Genomic DNA, 25,245 nt, shown 5'->3' with positions numbered 1-25,245 from the left:
TGAGGTTATAAAACCAATTTAGTGCTTTAGTAAGTCAGTAAAAAGTAGTTAGGAGTGTTCAAATCAAGAAATTGATAAGGGTGCCCATACTTTTGCACCGGTCAAATTTTGTTTAAATGCGGATTGCACATTTTCTGTTAGTACAATAAACTTCATTTCAATCCAGAAATATTACTCAGGCCATCAGTTATTAGATATATGAAACAGAAATAGCTGTTGCAAAAACCCAAATTGTTATAAAGAAAAAAGGTTAACATTAATAGAGGTGCCCAAACTTTTTCATATGACTGTATTCTTCTATTCGATTTAACCTTTTGTGGACCTTATCTTATACTTGCTAATTACACGGATGTTCTCTCTGGGGGGAGAACTCTAGCCAATGAATCTCATTAGCTGCAAAGTTAGTTTGCTGAAGTCTTCCCAAGATGGCTGTTAGATACAACATGGCTGCTCAGCATATTATGGCTGACTATTCTCTAACACGTACGTCTGCGTGTAACTGCGGGCACATGGCAGTAATGTCATGTGCTTCTCCGCTTACATGCTGAAGTCACTTGCCAGCATCAGATGAGAACACTGTGCACCAGGAGAGCGGAGGGATGGGGAGTATTGTATAATCTTTTCTTATGTGTGCAGCGTGATGGGGAAATATATACCAGCATGGACCCATGATGAGGGCTATATATACAAGAATGGGGACATATATACTAGGACAAGAATCATATATACCAGGATGGGATAAATATGGGCAACATACAGTGCTGGCCAAAAGTAATGGCACCCCTGCAATTCTGTCAGATAATACTCAGTTTCTTCTTGAAAATGATTGCAATCACAAATTCTTTGGTATTGTTATCTTCATTTAATTTGTCTTCAATGAAAAACAAAAAAAAAATTGTCATAAAGCCAAATTGGATATAACTCCACACTAAACATAAAAAAGGGGGTGGACAAAAGTATTGGCACTGTTTGAAAAATCATGTGATGCTTCTCTAATTTGTGTAATTAACAGCACCTGTAACTTACATGTGGCACCTAACAGGTGTTGGCAATAACTAAATCACACTTGCAGCCAGTTGACATGGATTAAAGTTGACTCAACCTCTGTCCTGTGTCCTTGTGTGCACCACATTGAGCATGGCGAAAAGAAAGAAGACCAAAGAACTGTCTGAAGACCTGAGAATCCAAATTGTGAGGAAGCATGAGCAATCTCAAGGCTACAAGTCCATCTCCAAAGACCTGAAAGTTCCTGTGTCTACGGTGCGCAGTGTCATCAAGAAGTTTAAAGCCCATGGCACTGTGGCTAACCTCCGTAGATGTGGAAGGAAAAGAAAAATTGACGAGAGATTTCAACGCAAGATTGTGCGGATGTTGGATAAAGAACCTCGACTAACATCCAAACAAGTTCAAGCTGCCCTGCAGTCCGAGGGTACAACAGTGTCAACCTGTACTATCCGTCGGCGTCTGAATGAAAAGGGACTGTATGGTAGGATACCCAGGAAGACCCCACTTCTTACCCAGAGACATAAAAAAGCCAGGCTGGAGTTTTGGGGCTGCCTTGCTGCCTCTGGCACTGGACTGCTTGACCGTGTGCATGGCATTATGAAGTCTGAAGACTACCAACAAATTTTGCAGCATAATGTAGGGCCCAGTGTGAGAAAGCTGGGTCTTCCTCAGAGGTCATGGGTCTTCCAGCAGGACAATGACCCAAAACACACTTCAAAAAGCACTAGAAAATGGTTTGATAGAAAGCACTGGAGACTACTAAAGTGGCCAGCAATGAGTCCAGACCTGAATCCCAGAGAACACCTGTGGAGAGATCTCAAAATGGCAGTTTGGAGAAGACACCCTTCACATCTCAGGGACCTGGAGCAGGTTGCCAAAGAAGAATGGTCTAAAATTCCAGCAGAGCATTGTAAGAAACTCATTGATGGTTACCGGAAGCAGTTGTTCGCAGTTATTTTGGCTAAAGGTTGTGCAACCAAGTATTAGGCTAAGGGTGCCAATACTTTTGTCTGGCCCATTTTGGGAGTTTTGTGTGAAATGATCAATGATTTGATTTTTGTTTCATTCTCTTTTCATTTATTTTGCTTGCAATGAAAAAACACAAGATAATACCAAAGAATTTGTGATTGCAATCATTTTAAAGAAGAAATTGAGTATTATCTGACAGAATTGCATGGGTGCCAATACTTTTGGCCAGCACTGTATATACCAGGATGGATATACAGTATACACAAGGATGGGAGACACATCAACAGTACCTGTAAGGTGTAAGGGGCATGGGGCCCAGGATGGGTGACATCTGTACAGAATTAGGGGATTTTATCCCAGTAACAGTGTCAGCAGCAGATCCCCCCCCCCATAACAGTGCGTGATGACCACATTTTTTGTGTCAATCTTTTTCCCTATAGTCCTCCTTCAAAACCTAGGTGTGTCTTATGGTCCAAAAAATACAATAAGTTTAAAAATAAATAAAATGGTTCTTTTCCTCACAAATCCTTACTTGAGCAATTGTAGCCAATTTTATTTTATAAAACCCTTTGAATTATAGTACATCATGATGGCTTCTCCTGTGTGACTCATCAGACAACAGGATCTGATTAGTCTTAAAACCATTTGGCAAATTCTGAAAGCAAGAATGGCTGGTCCGCTCTGTTGGTTTTCTGATGGTCGGCAAAACTTGATTTACCAGTTAAACATTTCAATTATTCACAACATGAAAAAGGTTCCCTTCCCTGTGCGGCTTCTTCACATGTTTAACAAGACCTGATTTACTAGTAAAACATTGCCCACATTCTGAACATGAAAATGGCTTCTCTCTTGTGTGAGATCTTTGATGACTAACAAGATGTTCTTTCCGAATAAAATATTTCCCACATTTTGAACATGAAAATGGCTTCTCCCCTGTGTGAGATCTTTGATGCACAACAAGAACTGATTTCTGAATAAAACATTTCCCACATTCTGAACATGAAAATGGCTTCTCCCCTGTGTGAGATCTTTGATGCACAACAAGACCTGATTTCTGAATAAAACATTTCCCACATTCTAAACATGAAAATGGCTTCTCTCCTATGTGAGATCTTTGATGCTCAACAAGGTCTAATTTCCGACTAAAACATTTCCCACACTCTGAACATGAAAATGGTTTCACCCCTGTGTGAAGTTTCTGATGTCTAACAAAGTCTGATTTCCAAATAAAACATTTTCCACATTCTGAACATGAAAATGGCTTCTCCCCTGCGTGAGATCTTTGATGCACAACAAGACCTGATTTCTGAATAAAACATTTCCCACATTCTAAACATGAAAATGGTTTCTCCCCTGTGTGAAGTTTCTGATGTATAACAAGGTTTGATTTCTGAATAAAACATTTCCCACATTCTTGACATGAAAATGGCTTCTCCCCTGTGTGAGATTTTTGATGCTCAACAACATGTGATTTCCTGGTAAAACATTTCCCACACTCTGAACATGAAAATGGCTTCTCACCTGTGTGAGATCTTTGATGCTCAACAAGATATGATTTCCGAATAAAACATTTCCCACACTCTGAACATGAAAATGGTTTCTCCCCTGTGTGAAGTTTCTGATGTATAACAAGGTATGATTTCTGAATAAAACATTTCCCACATTCTTGACATGAAAATGGCTTCTCCCCTGTGTGAGATCTTTGATGCTCAACAAGATGTGATTTCCTGGTAAAACATTTCCCACACTCTGAACATGAAAATGGCTTCTCACCTGTGTGAGTTTTTTCATGGATATTAAGAAGTGATTTCCTGGTAAAACATTTCCCACACTCTGAACATGAAAATGGCTTCTCACCTGTGTGAGATCTTTGATGCACAACAAGATTTGATTTCCTGGTAAAACATTTCCCACATTTTGAACATGAAAATGGTTTCTCCCTTGTATGAGCAGTTTCGTATTCCACATCCCTTCTGTAACTTTTATTTTGCTTACAATTCTGTGATAAATCGAAATTTTGGACTTGTTTGAAAAGATCAGATGATAGAGATTTCCTAGGAGGGACTGAAGGTATATCTGGGACAACAGCATGCTCTTCATATGTATCATGTGGGATACTTTCATCATCTGTTATAAATTCTGAAGATATTAGAGATCCATCTGAAATCCCAATACAGTCATCTGCTAAAAATAAACACAAAGTTATTAATTTTTAATGATATTATCTTGAAAGTACATTTAATTTTTTTAAACCATAACATCAGAAATTAAATTAGGGAAAAATGTATTCTGAATCTGTTGTCCAATATCGAGATCTAAAGGCCCCTTTACACGCTACGATTTATCTGACAATATGTAGTCGGGATCACAGTTTTCGTGACGCACTTCCGTCGTCTTTAATGACGTCGTTGCGTGTGACACCTACGTGCGACTCTGAACGATCTTAAAAATAGCGAAAATCGTTGATCGTTGACACGACGTTCAGTTTCAAAATATTGTCCGTTGTTTGGAACGCAGCAGACATATTGTTACGTTTGATACCCTGCCAACGACGAACAACATCCACATGACCGCCTTGGTCAAACAATATCTCACTGAACGATGTAATGTCGTTTGTGAGATGGGTACGTGTGACAGCTACAAAATGACTTATGAGCGATCGCGGCAAATCGTAGCAACGATCTGGGCGTGTCACGTCGCTAATGAGATCACTAGCGATATCGTTGTGTGTAAAGCGGCCTTAAGAGTTACATCTTTGTTAATTCGGCTCTCACATTCCTAGCACCAGTTCTCTGGAATGTGCTACAGTAAATAATCTGATTGATTGTCACAATGTGACTGCAGGATAATGAGGGATAGGGGGCTCCTATACTGTCCCTCACACTAGGGGACCTCAAGCTATTCCTAACATTTGGATTAGCCCTGAAGATGGAGATGCCGGAGTCTCGTGCATTACTAGTCTCCTGACTAGATCTAATCTGTAATCCCCAAGGGAAGGAAGGGGCAGGATTATGATGGAAATACAGATTAAGACAGACGGGAATCATTGCAAACTCACAAAAATAAACAGTGAGAGGCTAAGGAGAAAAGCAAGAGCAGGAAGGCAGCAACAAGAATGACAACAAGGGTTAACACCACAACAGCTCACAGTAATAATGCACAAAAAACACCCATAAATCTGGATCACAACACCTCACCAGATCAGTATAGGTAAACGATAGCTGGCATTAATGAAATAGTCCAGCCAGCATATACAGAACGGGAGCAAACAATACTTTCTCCTCTACAGCATGTGATCACAGACATTAACAAGCAGCCCAGCAGAGAATAACTCTTACTAGCCTGCCCAAGCCTGAGGTTTGATGCCTGCGTCTCCCTACGCTGCTCACAGACAGCAGAGAAATTAACATGCAAAGTACCAGAGTCTATCATTTCAACAGATCCTGACGCTGCCATGACAGTTGGCAAAACCTGCAAACATCTCCTTGAAACATTGATCCACAACATAGACAATTTCAAAGCGTTTTTTTTCGAAGACGAAAATAAAATAAAGACAGATGCTGAAAACTCAACTGGGTTGTCTGGGACTGTAATGCTGATAGCCTATCCTAAAGCCTGCTTTACACCAGTCGATCTATCGTGCGATAGCACGAGCGATCGTACCTGCCCCCGTTGTTTTTGCGTAATGGGCAAATCGCTGCCCGTGGCGCACAAACTCGTTTAACCCCCATCACACGCACTTACCTTCCGGACGACCTCGCTGTGGGCCACGAACGTCCACTTCCTGAAGTGGGAGGGACGTTCGGCGTCACAGCGACGTCATACGGCAGCCGGCCAATAGAAGCGGAGGGGTGGAGATGAGCGGGATGTAAACATCCCGCCCACCTCCTTCCTTCCATTAAGCCGGCGGGTGCTGTGGGACGCAGATAAGCTGTGCTCATCATTCCCGTGGTGTCACACGGAGCAACGTGTGATGCCACAGAAACGATGAACAACCTGCACCCATGTAAATAAACGATATTATGAAAGTTAACGATGAGTACACGACTCACGATTTGTGAGTGATACTGCGTCGCTCGGAGGTGTCACACGAGACGCCGTCGTGCGCTATGCCGGATGTGCGTCACGAAAACCGTGACCCCGACGACATATCGCACGATATATTGTCTCGTGTAAAGCCCGCATTAGGCTTTGTAACCAAAGCAGGTAGCAGGGTCTTGCAGCCTGTACAGATAAACATTAGGGTTCAAATTCATCAAGACCAATGATGTACACTGAAAAATGATGCCAGGGACTGGAGTGAGATTTCTGGCATAGGAAACATTGCAGTTTGTTATGAATTAGAGAAGCGGTGGCATCACACCCTTGTTCTGGCCAAGCTCTGCCCATTTTGGCAAAGCTGGTTAAAATTGGCGTGAACACACACACCAGCCTTTGGTCACATGATGTGATGTAAAAAAGGTCCTTAAGCAGTCCTATAATTGGCATATAAACACTGGGGCCACTAGGATTATGGGGGCCCTGTGAAATTGTTCAGTTTGCTCTCCCTTTCCCCTAATACCAGTCCGGCATGCCAGCCTGTGTCCTGTTCAGTTCATTTAGACTCCTGCAATTAAGAGACCTTTGGTAACATCATGTCACATGACTTTGAAATCATCAAAGATCCTTAAACAATCAACCTTAGAATACAACTGATGGAGTCAAAAAGAGAGTGGGGTTCCTCAGAACTTGAGCAGTTTGATTCCTCCCAACTCCTGACTGTAACTAGGGCTTATTCTTGGAGTAGGGCTTATATTTCAAACATTCTCGAAAAATCCCATAAAATCATGTTAGGGCTTATTTTCGGTGTAGGTCTTATTTTCAGGGAAACAGGGTATTCATGAACCCTCTGCAGGTGTTTAAGTTGCCTTCATAACAACATAGAGAAGACACTATAAGCAAAGAAAATACAGCTGAAAAAAAATCCAGAGCAGAAAGTCTAAAAATGTAAACACAAAATTAGTGCAGAAAGTACATGAGTAGAAATCTCTTACTGGGTAGAGCTGGAGGAAACACATCCTGAGGAACATCGGGATCTTCTTGTTTACAGTCCTGTGGGAGAAGAGGACGGGGACATCTCTCTGGTGTTGTCCTCTTACTGGATAGAACTGGAAGAGACACATACAGGGACTGAATTCATTCCTTACATACAGATAATTATAGGCTGTGTGTATTTAGTCCTGTCTATTACCTGGTGATGTGAGGGGCTGGGGATCCTCCATCATGACGTCCTTGTACAGATCTTTGTGTCCTTCTAAATACTCCCACTCCTCCATGGAGAAATAGACGGTGACGTCCTGACACCTTATAGAAACCTGACACATACAATGATACCGTCACCCCCGATCCCTTCATAGCGTTACTGTATAATGTCCCAGCATTCCCAGCAGTGTCACCTCTCCAGTCAGCAGCTCAATCATCTTGTAGGTGAGTTCTAGGATCTTCTGGTCATTGATGTCCTCATGTATCGGGGGGTGAGGTAGAGGCCCCGTGATTGGGCTCAGGGGTCTTCCCCATCCCTCAGACACAGGGGCCTGACAGCGCTCACTAGAGGTCTTCTTCACTACTGTGTAATCCTGGTTATGGAGAGACACAGTAATAAATCTCACTCCAGACATTTCCAGAGTCCTCACCTCTCCAGTTCTGTCCATCTGTTATTCCCATAGATAAGAATGATGTAATGTGACGTCATCAGAATCTCTCACCTCTCCAGTAAGCCGGAAGAGGATCTCTAAGGTGAGGTGTAATATCCTCTCTGCCATCTTGTCCCTGTCCATATCCATCCTTGATGGGGCAATCAGGAGAATTCTCTTATATAGAAGATCTCCACTGAGAGGATCCAATATTGTAAGGACCTGAATGGGGAGAAGATGACGATGTAACATCATAAAGAATCCGGTGTAATAATACAATTTTTGGAGATAACCGTTCACTAGATAGGGATGATTGCCGCACTGCCATGAGGAGTCCAGACTAACTCTGCTGACTCATTACAGTGAATGGATCTTTAGGGGGTTTCATCTGAATCATGTCATTTGAAGAATTACATGTAGACCTGTCATGCTAATAGGTTGAGGAGAAGGGACGTAGCCTCACTGTGCCCTGAACCAGGCTTATCCAGAGGGGCATGATTAAGTGCCCACCCAGTCATCACCAGAGCCTCTGAGGTTGGAGTTTGCTGACAGTAGGCACCAGTTACCAATGAGTTCCACCAAGAGCACTGCTTCTAGAGAAGAACAGGAAGGATAAACCCTGTCACTTACTCTGAGCAACCCTGAGCTCCCCGATGTCCCAAGACCGGTTCTTTCACGTCGTGTGACAATCACGTGTCTAGTGAGCAGGGCTGGAGGAACACTAGTCCTTCTTTATGATAATGACACAAAAGGAAAAAGAAACTGCATTCCCAAACAAGTGGTAAAAAGAGGGATGGAAGAGAAATGAATAAAAAGGGAGATGATCAATAGGAAGACACCAAAAAATGTTTTCCAAGCAGCAATCTCCAGGATCAAATTAAAAAAAAAATCTCTTGGGGGGGGCGGAGCTAGCCGATGGAGTGTTAAGACACAGAAAGAAGGAGCTCCCACAGACCCACGGCAGAACTCCAATAACACAGGCACTAACCGGGATCCAGGACGGTAATGGCGCGCAGGAGAGGACGGGCAACGAGCACACAGATCCAGGAGGGAGAAGGTGCTGATATCGGCCGCTTTTTTGGGGCTGCAGCCTCTCAGCCTGACACTGCTGCTCTCTCCAAGATGGCGCCGGCAGATACTGAGACAGGAGATAACACTCAGCAAACATGCAGAGGAGCGACCTCACTGCCCCCACACGTGCTGGCAGCCAGCACAGCTCTAAATGCAGACACATTAAAGCTGGGCACCACAGAGGGGAATACTGATAACCCCTTGCCCCAGACACAACAACGATCTCCAGGGGAGTTACAGGCAGAGCAAGGCTCCAGCCCAATATTACAACAAACTCCAGCAGCTATGGGAAGCAGCTATGGGAAGCAGACCTGCAGCACCCGGAGAGGAGCCTGTAATAAAACCACCACAACAACATACATCACCTAAAGAACAAAGACCCTCCAATTCAAATACCTCCACCAGCAGAAACAAAGGAGACAAGAATAAACCAGACCAGTCACAGGTACAAGAGGAAGATTGGGATTGGAAAGCACATATCAGATCAATTCCAACCAGGCAGGAAATGGACTCTTTGCTGGGGAAACTAAGGGAATCCCACAAGCAGGACATGGCTGCTATACAATCAGAGATCAAACAAATTGGCCAGCGTGTAGCAGCTACAGAAGAGGTGCAGGAACAGATATTTTCCCATATAGAATCACATCAACAAGTCCTATCAGAGCACACAGCCCAGATACAGGACATTTTGACCCATTTAGATGATATCGAGAACCGGCATCGCCGTAATAACTTAAGGATTAGAGGCCTCACAGAGGCAGTGGAACCATCACAGCTGGACGAATGGGCACAAAAATTCTTCACCCGTCTCCTCCAACGTGATCCAGAACAACACACAGAACTGGACCGCATCCACAGATCCCTGGGTCCCAAATCCCCTGACCCGGCCAGACCAAGAGATGTGATATGTCGGGTCCACTTCTATAAAGAAAAGGAGGCCATACTACAAAGATGCAGAGAGAAAGGAGCGGGTACATATAAAGGGACACCCTTGATTGTCCTGCCAGACCTATCATGGAGAACACTACAACTACGTAAGGCCTTAAGACCACTACTCCAGTCCCTTAAAGATAAAGATATTCCATATCGCTGGGGATATCCTTTCCAACTCCTAGCCAAGAAGAATGGGAAGTCGGCAGTCCTCCGGTCCTTGGGAGATCTTCCTAATTTCTTAGGGACTTTTGGACTGCCTATGATCAGCCTGCCAGATTGGCCAACTCCGGGAGGTCCCACACCCTTACCACCAAGGGAGCAATGGCGACAAGTACAGAACAGACGAGCTGGAGGATCCCCCCGAGATGTACATCGCTGATAATCGCTGACCATCCAGAGAAAGGTAGGAAACATACTGGAGGAGCCAGGAGGCGAGATACATGTTGATTATATTTGACTGTTTATCTACCTACATATCTATAGAGCATAACTATATCAATGCTTTTTCCCACCTCTCCCATCATACCATCTCCTCCCCCCCCCCCTTTTTTTTTTTTTTTTTTCCTATTCTCTCTCCCCGCTTCCCACCTTCCCACATTCTCCACACTTTCATCACTCTCTAGCACACACCATATTCAACTCTTACCCCCTCCCCCACCTTTTTTTTTTTCCTATTCTCTCTCCCCGCTTCCCACCTTCCCACATTCTCCACACTCTCATCACTCTCTAGCACACACCATATTCAACTCTCTTACCCCCTCCCCCACTTTTTTTTTTTTTTTTCCTGCCCCCCAAATTTTTCCTGCTTCTCCCCACTGGTCCTTTATCTTCGCATCATTCCCTGCGTTAGATAATCCTTCTTTCCCCAGTTGTCTTTCCCCTTCTCCCCTTCCACTTCATCTAGATCTGATATTGAGCTCTGGTTTAATTACATTTTTCTAAGTTGGTTGTACCGTGTTCTCCCGGTGCCATATGTTTTATATTTGAAATATATCAAACATTTGGGGGTTGGGAGGAGGGAGGGAAGGAAAAGTTATTGATCATTATTAAATTGCATATGTGGATTGTTATTCATATTTCATGTGGAGGTCTGTCGTGGGGACGGGGGAGCTCTTGAAGTGCCGTAGGCTTCCCCGTACCTCTATTAGGGACGTGGCAGAGTGCCACATTAGACAATAGTCTACTAGTAGATACTCAGGAGCAGTAGGCCATCTAGTCCTACTTAGCTTACTTACCTCTTTTCTTTCTCAACTATCTTATTTCTATTCCTCTCTTCTTCTTTTTCCTTTTCTTTTCTCTCTTTCTATCCCCTTCCCACTCTTTTCTGTGATGTCGCACCTAACCTTTTGCACCTACAATGCTAAAGTTTTAAATAAACCTGAAAAGAGGAGTCAAATCTTATATCGTCTACATCGGAAGGGAGTTAAAATAGCTCTATTCCAAGAGACACACTTCATAGCTTCCAATACACGTAAATGTAAAACCAAAAATTACCCGACGTGGTTTCATGGCCCACACCCTAGTCGGAAGGCATGCGGGGTTTCCATTGCCTTCCACAAAACGTTCCAGCCAACAATCCTTGACACACTCATTGACCAGGAGGGACACTGGTTATTTCTTAAAATATCTTTTTTGAATAACATCTATACCATTGCTAACATCTATTTTCCAAATCAAGACCAGGTATCCTTTGGACTGGAGACTTTGAGGGGGCTGGCGGAGTTTGCGGGTGGCACCTGTATCATCGTGGGAGGAGACTTCAACCTCGTTCTAGACCCGGTCCTGGACTCGTCCTCTGGTAGGTCCGCAATCCCCTCCTCGGCACTACGTAGATTGAAAAGGGAACTGACATCCCTTAAATTAGTTGATCTTTGGAGGGTCCTACATCCCGGAGTCAGAGACTACAGTTTTCATTCCACAGTACACAACAGCTACACCAGATTAGATCACATCTTCATATCCCATGACTTGCTGGACAAATCCCCGGGCTGCTCGATGGATGTCTTCCTTTGGTCGGACCACGCACCAGTGTATGGGGAAATTGGGGTAAGGGACAGAGGGGACACGGGACACACCTGGAGATTTAATGATAATCTACTTAAAAATGTGCAGTGTCTGGAAGATATCCATAAGACCATTGCAAATTTCAAAATAGATCATGCGGCAGATCCTACACCAGACCCGGTCAAATGGGAAGCGTTAAAATGTATGATTCGGGGGGTTTGCATATCGCATGGATCCAGAATTAAAAAAGAAAGTGCAAGAGAGCTAAAAGAACTACTGCTGCAGCTAGGCCACAAAGAAACGATAAATAAATCCAGAGCCAGTGATATACTCAAAATAGAAATATCTAACATTCGTCACCAAATATTATCCATACTAGATCGAAAATCGTTGTGTGCCAGGGATAAATTCCGCAGGAATATCTTTGAGTTTGGAGATAAAAGTGGACGATTACTGGCCAGAACCCTACATCCCAGATATGCACAAACTCCAATACTCTCGCTAAACTCACAGACAGGAACTCAGATCCACTCCACCCCTGACATACTAGAAGAATTTAGAACCTACTATGCAAAACTTTACAACATCCCAACTCCACATGCCCCATTATTTGACATGAGACACCATAACATCTTAGAATACCTCAATAAATATGCACCAGACCCTCTTGAGGATACAGAGGCTGAGAGCCTAGAAGAGGATTTCTCAGACACTGAACTAGGCGATGCTATTAAAGCCCTTAAAGTTGGCAAAAGTCCTGGCCCCGACGGGTATACCCCCCCGGTTCTACGAGAAGCCTGTAGCTCTATAATGTTGAAAGCCTTTAACTCCATAACAAAAACATGCCAGCTCCCTAAACAGACACTTCAAGCCCGAATAACAGTAATCCCAAAACCTGGCAGAGATCCACTAACTTGCGCCAATTACAGACCTATCTCATTAATAAACGTGGATATTAAACTATACTCTAAAATGATAGCTTTGAGATTAGGCCCCTACATTCCCAAGCTGATACACAAAGACCAGGTAGGATTTGTTCCAGGGATGGAGGCGCGTGATAATACAATCAGAACCCTGTCTTTGGTAGCCCAAGCCCGACAACGCCAAACCCCAATGTGCCTCTTGACAGTCGATGCCGAAAAAGCATTTGACAGAGTCCATTGGGGCTTTTTAGAAGCCACGCTGCAGGCAATTGGCATCCGTTCGCGCTTACTACAATGGGTAAAGGCCCTATACCGTGAACCAACGGCACAAGTGGGTGTGAATGGACGCCTGTCAACCCCATTCAATATTGGAAATGGCACCAGACAGGGATGCCCTCTATCACCATACCTATACATTTTGGTAATGGAATCCCTGTCAAACGCGCTTAGGAAAAACCCCTCGATAAAGGGGTTACAGATAGGACCAACGTCTCAAACTGGCACTGTTTGCAGATGACCTCCTGATATATGTGACACAACCAAGGATTAGCTTACCCGCCATACTACAGGAGTTTGAGACTTTTGGTGGACTCTCCAACTTTAAAGTAAACCTACAAAAAACAGAGATCCTAAACGTATCGCTACCGTCGGTGGAAGAGGATGCCCTCAAACCCGTTTTTCCCTTTAAGTGGAACAGCAATTGCATAAAATATTTGGGGATCAGGATACCTTCTAAACACCAAGACCTATATGAACATAATTTTCCAGACCTTTTAAAAAACATACAAAAAGACCTCACGGCTTGGCATAACCTCCCCATCTCGTGGTTTGGCAGAGTCAATACAATTAAAATGGATGTCCTACCCAAAATACTATATATGTTCCAAACAATCCCATTGAATCTAGGAGAAAACTTCTTCCTCAAGTTAAAAAAGATGATCAGCAATTTTGTATGGCGAGGTACCAGACCCCGACTGAAATACTCCATGTTGAACAGGTCTCGCTGGGGCGGAGGGGTGGGGCTACCTGATTTTAAAGCGTACCATGCGGCGTCGGTGGGCAATTGCATACTGGATCTCCTCCATAACAGGGACAGAAAATTGTGGGTAGAGATTGAATGTGATCTACACGCAACCATGACGCAGGGAATCTTCTGGTTATCATCTAGAATCAACTTGGAGACCCTGGGAATTTCCCCGATTCTCTTGTCTCTGGCTACTGCATGGAGGAGGGCCAATAGGCGATATAGGCTGACAGGGGAACCGGGCCCTATGACACCACTGGTGGGCAACCCTGCATTCCAATGCTGGCTTCACGAAATCCGTCCCAGCTTGATTTCAATGCCAACGGGAGGGATCCCACGTGTTAAAGATGTCATTACTCAACAGGGTTGCAGACCACTGTTGTCCTTGCTAGATGACCGGCCAAGAGAGCCAAATCATTGGTTTCAATACTTACAACTACGTAAGCTTTGTAGACTCTCTGTCTCCGAGATCTGAGATGCATAAGGACTTGACTCCATTTGAGAGACTATGTTTCCTTCGAGAAACACCTCCCCACACAGTCTCGATAATCTACAACATAACAGTGTCTGGAGGGACGGGGGGGGACCTGCCCGAGTATGTAGGGCAATGGCAGTCAGAACTGAGAAAGACTTTTTCCAAAGAACAGTGGTATAAGTCATTTAACCTAACACACAAATCCACCATCTCATGTAGAATGCAGGAACTCAACTATAAAATCCTCGCACGGTGGTACAGGACACCCGCCAGGCTCCACAGAATGTTTCCAGAGGTCTCAGACACTTGCTGGAGGTGTCAGACCTCGGCGGGCACAATGCTGCATGTTTGGTGGTCTTGTCCAGGGATCCAGGGATTATGGGAAGACGTCTTTGCTCTCTATAATCATTTACATCAAGTGGTAGTGACACCCTCGCCGGAAGTGGCACTCTTCTCAATGTACGGGGGGGCAATCTCCAAGGCGAAGAGAGGTCTGCTCTCATACTTCATGATCTCAATGAGACAGATCATACCGAAACATTGGAGGTCCACCTATACATTGAGAAGAGCAGACTGGGTGGGGGCTATGGATGCCCTGAGACGTTTGGAAGAGATAAGAGCATTTGATGAAGGGAGAGACTCACTATGCTTTTCCACCTGGTATCCGTGGCTTCAATTCAGAGAAACACAACAATTCCAATCCTGGTTACACACGGGCACGCTGCCACACTGATGTTTGGCGGGGCGAAGTGGCCCTCCTGATGGGAGGATGGCATGGTGCCACGTTACAGAACCCTACAGAATCTCCCCTTCTCTCTTTCTCGTGTTTTCCTTCTTTCTCTTCTCTTTCTCCCTCTTCTTCTCCTTTCATCCCTTGCTTTTCTTTCTTTCCCCTCTTTTCCTTCTCTTGCTTATCTAATTAGTGTACATAGGTTTACTTGTTGAAATATATGGCAAGATTATACAGAATGATATTGCCATCTACATATTAAATAGAACAAAAGATAAACGATTGATATATACTTGGGATAAGATGTCATTAAGGATGTTATGAAGAATTTTTCTTGTAAGACCTACGATAAAGTTCACTGTAGTATATGCTGTATAAGATTTAAATGCCCAGACCAAACTGCAACTTTTCCATATTCTGTAAAACCGGGCACTACAAAATTATATATATTCATGCTTTGTTATATAATTTTTCTTGAAAACAATAAAGAAATATTAAACGAAAAAAAAATCTCTTTCCATGGCTCTCACCTCCATGCCAGCACCATGGAAAAGCAAGTTATCCCTGGCAACTACTGAGGTAAAAAGGTGAGAACTTATACCAGAGGGGAGTGCAAAAATCAGAGCAGCTGAGACATCTAAGGATGGTAAGCCAAGAAAGACACAAGGGTCCGCTTAACCCTAGCAGCACCAGCACAAGGATCGTCTGCACAGCTAAGTGGAAAACAAAGCAGATCCAAGTAGTGCTGGCGTGCGCGGTGACCTTCTGACCCATGGGATAGGGGCGACCTCTCTCTGTCTGATAACCTGGTGTCGAAACTCTGATGTAAGTGTTCAGTGTAGAGAACGGGATAAATGTGATCCAAAAGTAACAGACAGATGGAGAAGTCACATCTATGATCAGCTCTAATTCTGCTGTGACGCCCCTGAGGCATCAGGCATCACAGGGTACTGCACCTCAATTAGGGTGTAGTATTTATCCCAGGTCCAAGGAGGGTCGGTACCGGTTCCACCAACACACATACACACAGTTACAATGTGTTGCCCTCCCCAATGGGGACCGTACCAGTGTCAGGTCACAGTAGGGGGTCACTACAGCGGTTGGGTTTACAGGACACCACCGCACCAGGGGCTCCCCGATCCACAGGAGCTGGGACCCAGGGTCAGGGAGAAGCAACCACCAGGGGGAGTCAGGAGCAAACAGTGGGAAGAGCAGGTTGACCTAGTGAGAGTAGTCAACCAGCCGGTGGCAGCGCCTGGAGGCAACAGCTTGGAACACACAACATAACTACAAAGGAGGGAACAGCTCTAGACACGGAGCAGAGCGGATGTGCCGCGAGGCAGCTCTGTGGGCCAAGGCGTTTGGACACGGGCGCTGGGGAGAAGCAGGTGGCTGCTTCCACAGGACCCACGCTGTCTGGGTACAGAACCCTACGGCAGATATACTTCACGTTGTCTACCAACTCTGCAATGGTCGCAGGAATGGCTAGAAGAGTCACCGGACCTGTCCCACCGAGTCTGCAGCCAAATAGCATATAGGATCCGGGGTTTAGGTCTTGGACCAGCCCCACATCGGAACCACGCTATCAGCATACAGAATGGGACACTTTACTGACACCGGGATCCCCAAGTGATTCACGCCACAGGGATCCAATACTTAGCGCAGCACAGGAGGAAGGGCTCATAGACTGACATACACCAGATCTGACCTTCCACAGAATCGTTATTGGCTGGAGTCCATCGTGGCGGAGAATGGTACTCTGGGGCAGCGCCTGAACTACCAGTGAGTAAAAGACCTGGAACCGCAGCCCCTGTCTCTGCTTCTCCTTTTCCGGCACCAACGGGGACCACCACCACCCCCGTCCGTCTTCAGTCATCCTCCCTGAGATAACCCGACTCTGCCTGTGATGAGCGACACCTTCCCAGCAGTGACCTTCACCACCAGCCCCGGAGAGGATAAAACAAGACTGAGCATAAGACCTTCACAGCCGTTGACACATCCTAGGGAGATTTCATAGCACCTTCTCTCCATCTACCTGATGATCCTGAGGAACATCGGGGTCTTCTTGTTTACAGTCCTGTGGGAGAAGAGAACGGGGACATCTCTCTGGTGTTGTCCTCTTACTGGATAGAACTGGAGGAGACACATACAGGGACTGAATTCATTCATTACATACAGATAATTATAGGCCGTGTGTATTTAGTCCTGTCTATTACCTGGTGATGTGAGGGGCTGGGGAACCTCCATCATGACGTCCTTGTACAGATCTTTGTGTCCTTCTAAATACTCCCACTCCTCCATGGAGAAATAGACGGTGACGTCCTGACACCTTATAGGAACCTGACACATACAATGATACCGTCACCCCCGATCCCTTCATAGCGTTACTGTATAATGTCCCAGCATTCCCAGCAGTGTCACCTCTCCAGTCAGCAGCTCAATCATCTTGTAGGTGAGTTCTAGGATCTTCTGGTCATTGATGTCCTCATGTATCGGGGGGTGAGGTGGAGGCCCCGTGATTGGGCTCAGGAGTCTTCCCCATCCCTGAGACACAGGGGCCTGACAGCGCTCACTAGAGGTCTTCTTCACTACTGTGTAATCCTGGTTATGGAGAGACACAGTAATAAATCTCACTCCAGACATTTCCAGAGTCCTCACCTCTCCAGTTCTGTCCATCTGTTATTCCCATAGATAAGAATGATGTAATGTGACGTCATCAGAATCTCTCACCTCTCCAGTAAGCCGGAAGAGGATCTCTAGGGTGAGGTGTAATATCCTCTCAGCCATCTTGTCCCTGTCCATATCCATCCTTCACGGGGCAATCAGGAGAATTCTCTTATGTAGAATAAAACCACTGAGAGGATCCGATATTATAAGGACCTGAATGGGAAGGAGATGAGCCGATATGTAACATTAATCGAGATAATAATGAAGGGACGATATCATTTGGGCAGTAGAAAAAAAATTCAAGATGAAATGAAGTTGCACCTAAAATGGTATCAATGAAAACGTCAGCTCATCAAGCAAAAAACAAGTCGTCACTCAACTCTGATGTCAGAAAATGGAGACACAAGCCGATTTTTTTACGTTTTTATTTTTTGTTTTTTTTACAAAAGTCTGATTTTTATTTACTCCTAGAGATGAGTGAACCTGGAGTTCGGTTTTCGGTACAAACTCAGACTTTTGCAAGATAGCAAAGTTCAGTTTTGGGTTCGGGAGCTTTACGTATGGAAACCGCTCTCATGTTATCAGATGTATTGTGCACCAAGAAATAAAACTGAAAAAACCCGCCCTCCCCTGTTAGTGATCTGTTTATGGCTGCATGTGGGCGGAGACACGAACTGCCAATCAATGAGTTCAAATAAAGTCCATGTCAAGTCCAAGTCCAGAACTGATCTTTACAAATGTTCATCTGGACCAGCAGAAGCCGAACGTCCACGGGTCCGCTCATCTCTAGTCACCACTGAGATAATAAGAAATGTCTGATATTGCCGTAATCACACTGACCTGGAGAATCACGCTGACCGCTCACTTCCAGCACATCGTGAATGTTGTAAAAACAATGATGGAATTACATTTTTTTCACCATTTCACAGCACTTTGAATTTTTACTTAATTTCCAGTAAATGTTATGGTAAAATTAAAACCCATGGGTCATTTAAAAAAAAAAAACAACTATCCTTTATACGGCAATGTGGGTGGAAAAATAAAAGAGCAGTTACACACAATCATGTAGCAACGGAGATGAAATCCACCCATCTCTACATAAGGCACAGACGGTTTATTACTGCCTCTGCCTTCTCTGTCACTGTATACACAGCTCTGCGGTGCAATGCAGCGGGAATGTGAGGGACCTGACAGTGACACAGATCTCTGTGTGAGAGCCCATCCACCATTGGTACTTGCCAACTGTAATTGTTTGGGGTCTGGTGAGTGCAATTATTTTTTTGGGGGGGATATTTGCTTTCTTTTGTGGGTGTCTGCTTTCTTTGATAAAACTCCTGCTGTATTCTTTAACTTTTTTAGATGTTTGGACAATTCATTATGGAACCACAACCAAGGTGTATTTTTGGATTACGGCTTATATTTTAAGTATAGTCAAAAAAGCCCTCAAAAATCCTACTAGGGCTTATTTTTTGGGTACGTCTTATTTTCGAGGAAACAGGGTAGAAAGAGCTGACGGTGCCTCCTCCCCCATATACAGAGGATATGGTCACCGCTGAGTCATTATATCAGCCCCAGGTACAAGGGAAGGAAGAAAAAAATATAAATAAATACTGAATTGACCCCCCCCCCCGCCCCCTAACAAATCTGTGACATATAGGAAAAGAACACTGTCAATCCAAATCTGTGCTATTAGCCCCGACCAGGTAAAAAACAGCCATATATACAAAATAAGAAGTGTTACTAAATAGCTATGAAATATCTAAATGTGATCATAGACATATATTGAGACGGCGTCCAGCTTTCAGTCATAGGGGTGGCACGATGTGGTTTTAGTCACTGCTCAGTATACCGCGCTCTCGACACTGACTGACAGCAGGTTCCAATGCTCAGTGGCTGTCAGTCAGTGCGGGGGGCAGGGTATATATGTGGTAATAACAGACATTTCCCTTATTTTCAAACTGGTATCGGTCGACATCAGACACAATGCTGAAGTTGGTTTCTTATTCATCCAGTTTCTTATTCGAGGCTGAAGTTGGTTTATTTATTTTTTTAGTTTTTATTTTTTGTTTTTTTTTTACAGGTTTAAGAACAAACATAAAAAAATCACAATAATAAAATACAATACAGTGCGGAGCCCTGATGTGAATACACTTAAAAGCAGCAAAAAAAAGCATCAAACTGGCACAAAATGAGCATCAAAGTGATATAAAAGCTCTTTTTTCACAAGGGTAACAGGAAAAAATGCAGCATACAATTTATTGTGCAGTTTTTCCTGAGTACACAGATACCTCATATGTGCTGGAAATCAAATGTTTGTGCGCACGGCAGGGCTCGGAAGGGAAGGAGCGCAATTTGACTGTAAAATTGCCTGGATTCATTAGCGAATGCCATGTCGCGTTTGGAGCTCCTGAGCTGCCTAAACAGTGGAGCTCCATCAAAAGTGATCACATTTTGGAAACTAGACCCCTCAAGGATTTTATCCAGGGGTATAGTGAGCATTTTGAACCCACAGGTACTTTATAGAATTTAATAAACTTAGGTCGTCATATTGAAAATTTTCTTTTTTTTTCACAAAAATGTTGCTTTAGAACCAAATTTCTCACTTTTTCAAGCGGCAACACCAAAATGTGGACGCCACAGTTTGTTATCCAATTTCTTATGAGCGCAGTGATACCCCACATGTGGCCAAAAACCTCTGTTTGGACAAACGGGAGGGCTCATAACAGAAGGAGCACCATGTGAATTTTGGAAAAATTGAAAAAAATTGCGGGCACCATGTCACATTTTCAGGACCCCTAAATTACCTATAAAGCAGAAACCCCCCCATAAGTGACCCCATTTTGAAAACTAGACCCTCAAGGATTTCATTCGGGGGTATAGTGAGCATTTTGAACCCACAGGTACTTCACAAAAGTGTTGCTGTAGTGCCAAATTTCTCACTTTTAGGCTATGTGCCCACGATCCAGCGACACTGTGTCTAGACGCAATGTCAGCTTTCGTGCAGAGATGCGAGTATTGTCCACTGGAGAACGCAGCTGCCCGAGCCCACGATCCAGGTTCAGGCTGCTGAGGATTTTAGCTCTATTTTCCCTTTGGATGAAACTCTCGTCTCCACAGCATAAATTGACATGCTGAGGCTCAGGAAGCCGCGCTGCAGGTCAGTTTATGCTTAGGAAAAAACAAGCACAGTGGGCAGGAGATTTCCGAAAATCCTTCCATTGCGCTTGTACTGCACAGTGCAGCATTTTGGATGCAGCGAAACGACTCTGTGTCCAAAACGCTGCAAACACTGATCGTGGACACACAGCCTAAAAAGCTAGGATGGATGGATGGACAAACACATATCTAATGTCCCACCCCCAGCATAATCTAAGCTGGCACCCGTTAGTGACTTTCATGTGGCAGTGAAGGGTATTTAGCCAAAAAATAAATAATTAAAAAAAACCTATGTGGGTTCCCCCCATTTTTGACAGCTAGCTAGGGTAAAGCAGATGGCTGAAGCCTGCAGATCACAGTTGGCAGCTTCACCTTGGCTGGTAATCCAAAACAGAGGGCACCCCACGCTATTTTTTTTTTTTTAAATTATTGATAAATAATTAAAAAAAAAAACAGAAAAAAAACATGGGTTCCCCCCAAATTGGATCACCAGCGAAGGTAAAGCTGACAGCTGGCGTCTGGTATTCTCAGGGTGGGAAGGTCCATGGTTATTTGGCCCTTCCCAGCCTAAAAATAGCAGGCTGCAGTCGTCCCAGCAGTGGGGCATTCATTAGATGAACTAATCCTGGCACTTCACTCTGGCTCATCCCGTTGCCCTGGTGCAGTTGCAAACAGGGTAATAAATGGGGTTGATACCAGCCGTGTAATGTCACCTGGCATCAAGCCCTGGGGTTAGACCCGCTCTGCGCATGCAGACGATAGTTTTCAGAGGATGAGTAGGGATCGCGAGGAAGGAGCCGCAGCTGGTATCAGGAGACCGGGGGAGGACCAGGGAGTGACAGGGGGGGACTTAGCTGGACCTGGGGAGGACTTTTCTGTCACATCTGACATTTCACATGTGACAGAAATCAGAGGATGAATGCAGCGTGCGGCCACCATCTTAGATGATCAGTATGAGGAGGGGGAATGGGGGGCACTTTGGCCAGACGGGGGACCGGGGGAGGGGATTTATCTCCCATCTGACATGTCTGATCAAGCAGTGCTGGCTCCTCCCCTTTCTAATATGAAAATGTGGCTGATCAAGAACCGGAGTAAACTGGTCTGGAACTGGACATAAAGGGGTTAATGATAATGATGATGACCCCAAAATAATAGAGACCCTGCACCTACCTCCACCTGCAGAGCCGCACACTAGATATATAATACCCTGCACCTACCTCCACCTGCAGAGCCGCACACTAGATATATAATACCCTGCACCTACCTCCACCTGCAGAGCCGCACACTAGATATATAATACCCTGCACCTACCTCCACCTGCAGAGCCGCACACTAGATATATAATACCCTGCACCTACCTCCACCTGCAGAGCCGCACACTAGATATATAATACCCTGCACCTACCTCCACCTGCAGAGCCGCACACTAGATATATAATACCCTGCACCTACCTCCACCTGCAGAGCCGCACACTAGATATATAATACCCTGCACCTACCTCCACCTGCAGAGCCGCACACTAGATATATAATACCCTGCACCTACCTCCACCTGCAGAGCCGCACACTAGATATATAATACCCTGCACCTACCTCCTCCTGCAGAGCCGCACACCAGATATATAATACCCTGCACCTACCTCCACCTGCAGAGCCGCACACTAGATATATAATACCCTGCACCTACCTCCACCTGCAGAGCCGCACACTAGATATATAATACCCTGCACCTACCTCCACCTGCAGAGCCGCACACTAGATATATAATAACCTGCACCTACCTCCACCTGCAGAGCCGCACACTAGATATATAATACCCTGCACCTACCTCCACCTGCAGAGCCGCACACTAGATATATAATAACCTGCACCTACCTCCACCTGCAGAGCCGCACACTAGATATATAATAACCTGCACCTACCTCCACCTGCAGAGCCGCACACTAGATATATAATACCCTGCACCTACCTCCACCTGCAGAGCCGCACACTAGATATATAATACCCTGCACCTACCTCCACCTGCAGAGCCGCACACTAGATATATAATACCCTGCACCTACCTCCACCTGCAGAGCCGCACACTAGATATATAATACCCTGCACCTACCTCCACCTGCAGAGCCGCACACTAGATATATAATACCCTGCACCTACCTCCACCTGCAGAGCCGCACACTAGATATATAATACCCTGCACCTACCTCCACCTGCAGAGCCGCACACTAGATATATAATACCCTGCACCTACCTCCACCTGCAGAGCCGCACACTAGATATATAATACCCTGCACCTACCTCCACCTGCAGAGCCGCACACTAGATATATAATACCCTGCACCTACCTCCACCTGCAGAGCCGCACACCAGATATATAATACCCTGCACCTACCTCCACCTGCAGAGCCGCACACTAGATATATAATACCCTGCACCTACCTCCACCTGCAGAGCCGCACACTAGATATATAATACCCCGCACCTACCTCCACCTGCAGAGCCGCACACTAGATATATAATACCCTGCACCTACCTCCACCTGCAGAGCCGCACACTAGATATATAATACCCTGCACCTACCTCCACCTGCAGAGCCGCACACTAGATATATAATACCCTGCACCTACCTCCACCTGCAGAGCCGCACACTAGATATATAATACCCTGCACCTACCTCCACCTGCAGAGCCGCACACTAGATATATAATACCCTGCACCTACCTCCACCTGCAGAGCCGCACACTAGATATATAATACCCTGCACCTACCTCCACCTGCAGAGCCGCACACTAGATATATAATACCCTGCACCTACCTCCACCTGCAGAGCCGCACACTAGATATATAATACCCTGCACCTACCTCCACCTGCAGAGCCGCACACTAGATATATAATACCCTGCACCTACCTCCACCTGCAGAGCCGCACACTAGATATATAATACCCTGCACCTACCTCCTCCTGCAGAGCCGCACACTAGATATATAATACCCTGCACCTACCTCCTCCTGCAGAGCCGCACACTAGATATATAATACCCTGCACCTACCTCCACCTGCAGAGCCGCACACTAGATATATGGCTGCTCTGTGCTTACAGGACCTGTGATGATGTCACATGGAGGGGAGGAGTCAGGGGTCACATGATCAGCTCCTCAGTGTATGCAGGACTCTGCTGTGCTGGGTGTCATGGTGCTGGATGAGGGGAAGTTTATGTGTGGGGTCAGGAGGGGTTTACAGTGTGGATGTAGCAGAGCCGTGTGTACGAGGTGTACGGAGCGGAGCCGTGTGTGTACGAGGTGTACGGAGCGGAGCCGTGTGTGTGCGAGGTGTACGGAGCGGAGCCGTGTGTGTACGAGGTGTACGAGGCAGAGCCGTGTGTGTGCGAGGTGTACGGAGCAGAGCCGTGTGTGTATGAGGTGTACGGAGCAGAGCCGTGTGTGTACGAGGTGTACGGAGCAGAGCCGTGTGTGTACGAGGTGTACAGAGCCGTGTGTGTACGAGGTGTACGGAGCGGAGCCGTGTGTGTACGAGGTGTACGGAGCGGAGCCGTGTGTGTGTATGAGGTGTGCGGAGCGGAGCCGTGTGTGTACGAGGTGTACGGAGCGGAGCCGTGTGTGTACGAGGTGTACGAGGCAGAGCCGTGTGTGTGCGAGGTGTACGGAGCAGAGCCGTGTGTGTACGAGGTGTACGGAGCAGACCCGTGTGTGTACGAGGTGTACAGAGCCGTGTGTGTACGAGGTGTACGGAGCGGAGCCGTGTGTGTACGAGGTGTACGGAGCGGAGCCGTGTGTGTGTATGAGGTGTGCGGAGCGGAGCCGTGTGTGTACGAGGTGTGCGGAGCGGAGCCGTGTGTGTACGAGGTGTACGGAGCGGAGCCGTGTGTGTACGAGGCGTACGGAGCGGAGCCGTGTGTGTACGAGGTGTACGGAGAGGAGCCGTGTGTGTACGAGGTGTACGGAGCAGAGCCGCGTGTGTACGAGGTGTACGGAGCGGAGCCGCGTGTGTACGAGGTGTACGGAGCGGAGCCGTGTGTGTACGAGGTGTACGGAGCGGAGCCGTGTGTGTACGAGGTGTACGGAGCGGAGCCGTGTGTACGAGGTGTACCGACCCGTGTGTGTACGAGGCGTACGGAGCGGAGCCGTGTGTGTACGAGGCGTACGGAGCGGAGCCGTGTGTGTACGAGGCGTACGGAGCGGAGCCGTGTGTGTACGAGGCGTGCGGAGCGGAGCCGTGTGTGTACGAGGCGTGCGGAGCGGAGCCGTGTGTGTACGAGGCGTACGGAGCGGAGCCGTGTGTGTACGAGGCGTACGGAGCGGAGCCGTGTGTGTACGAGGCGTACGGAGCGGAGCCGTGTGTGTACGAGGCGTACGGAGCGGAGCCGTGTGTGTACGAGGCGTACGGAGCGGAGCCGTGTGTGTACGAGGCGTACGGTGCGGAGCCGTGTGTGTACGAGGCGTACGGAGCGCAGCCGTGTGTGTACGAGGCGTACGGAGCGCAGCCGTGTGTGTACGAGGCGTACGGAGCGCAGCCGTGTGTGTACGAGGCGTACGGAGCGGACCCGTGTGTGTACGAGGCGTACGGAGCGGAGCCGTGTGTGTACGAGGCGTACGGAG

At 46.1% G+C, this 25,245-nt stretch overlaps 1 protein-coding gene across 1 annotated transcript in view; it reads right to left on the bottom strand.

Annotated features, from left to right (window-relative positions):
• Positions 1–25,245, bottom strand: part of LOC142313116 (uncharacterized) — a 325,022-nt gene that overhangs the window by 230,103 nt on the left and 69,674 nt on the right. The window contains exon 5 of the mRNA XM_075352101.1: positions 2,720–3,910. Coding sequence (XP_075208216.1) covers positions 2,720–3,910 — 1,191 coding nt within the window. The remainder of the gene's footprint in view (positions 1–2,719; positions 3,911–25,245) is intronic.

This window comes from Anomaloglossus baeobatrachus, chromosome 5, assembly GCF_048569485.1.
Source record: "Anomaloglossus baeobatrachus isolate aAnoBae1 chromosome 5, aAnoBae1.hap1, whole genome shotgun sequence".
In the NCBI taxonomy this organism is placed as follows: Eukaryota; Metazoa; Chordata; class Amphibia; order Anura; family Aromobatidae; genus Anomaloglossus; species Anomaloglossus baeobatrachus.
Note: the sequence above shows the minus strand (reverse complement) of the source record. Positions and strands in the feature narration are given on the sequence as shown.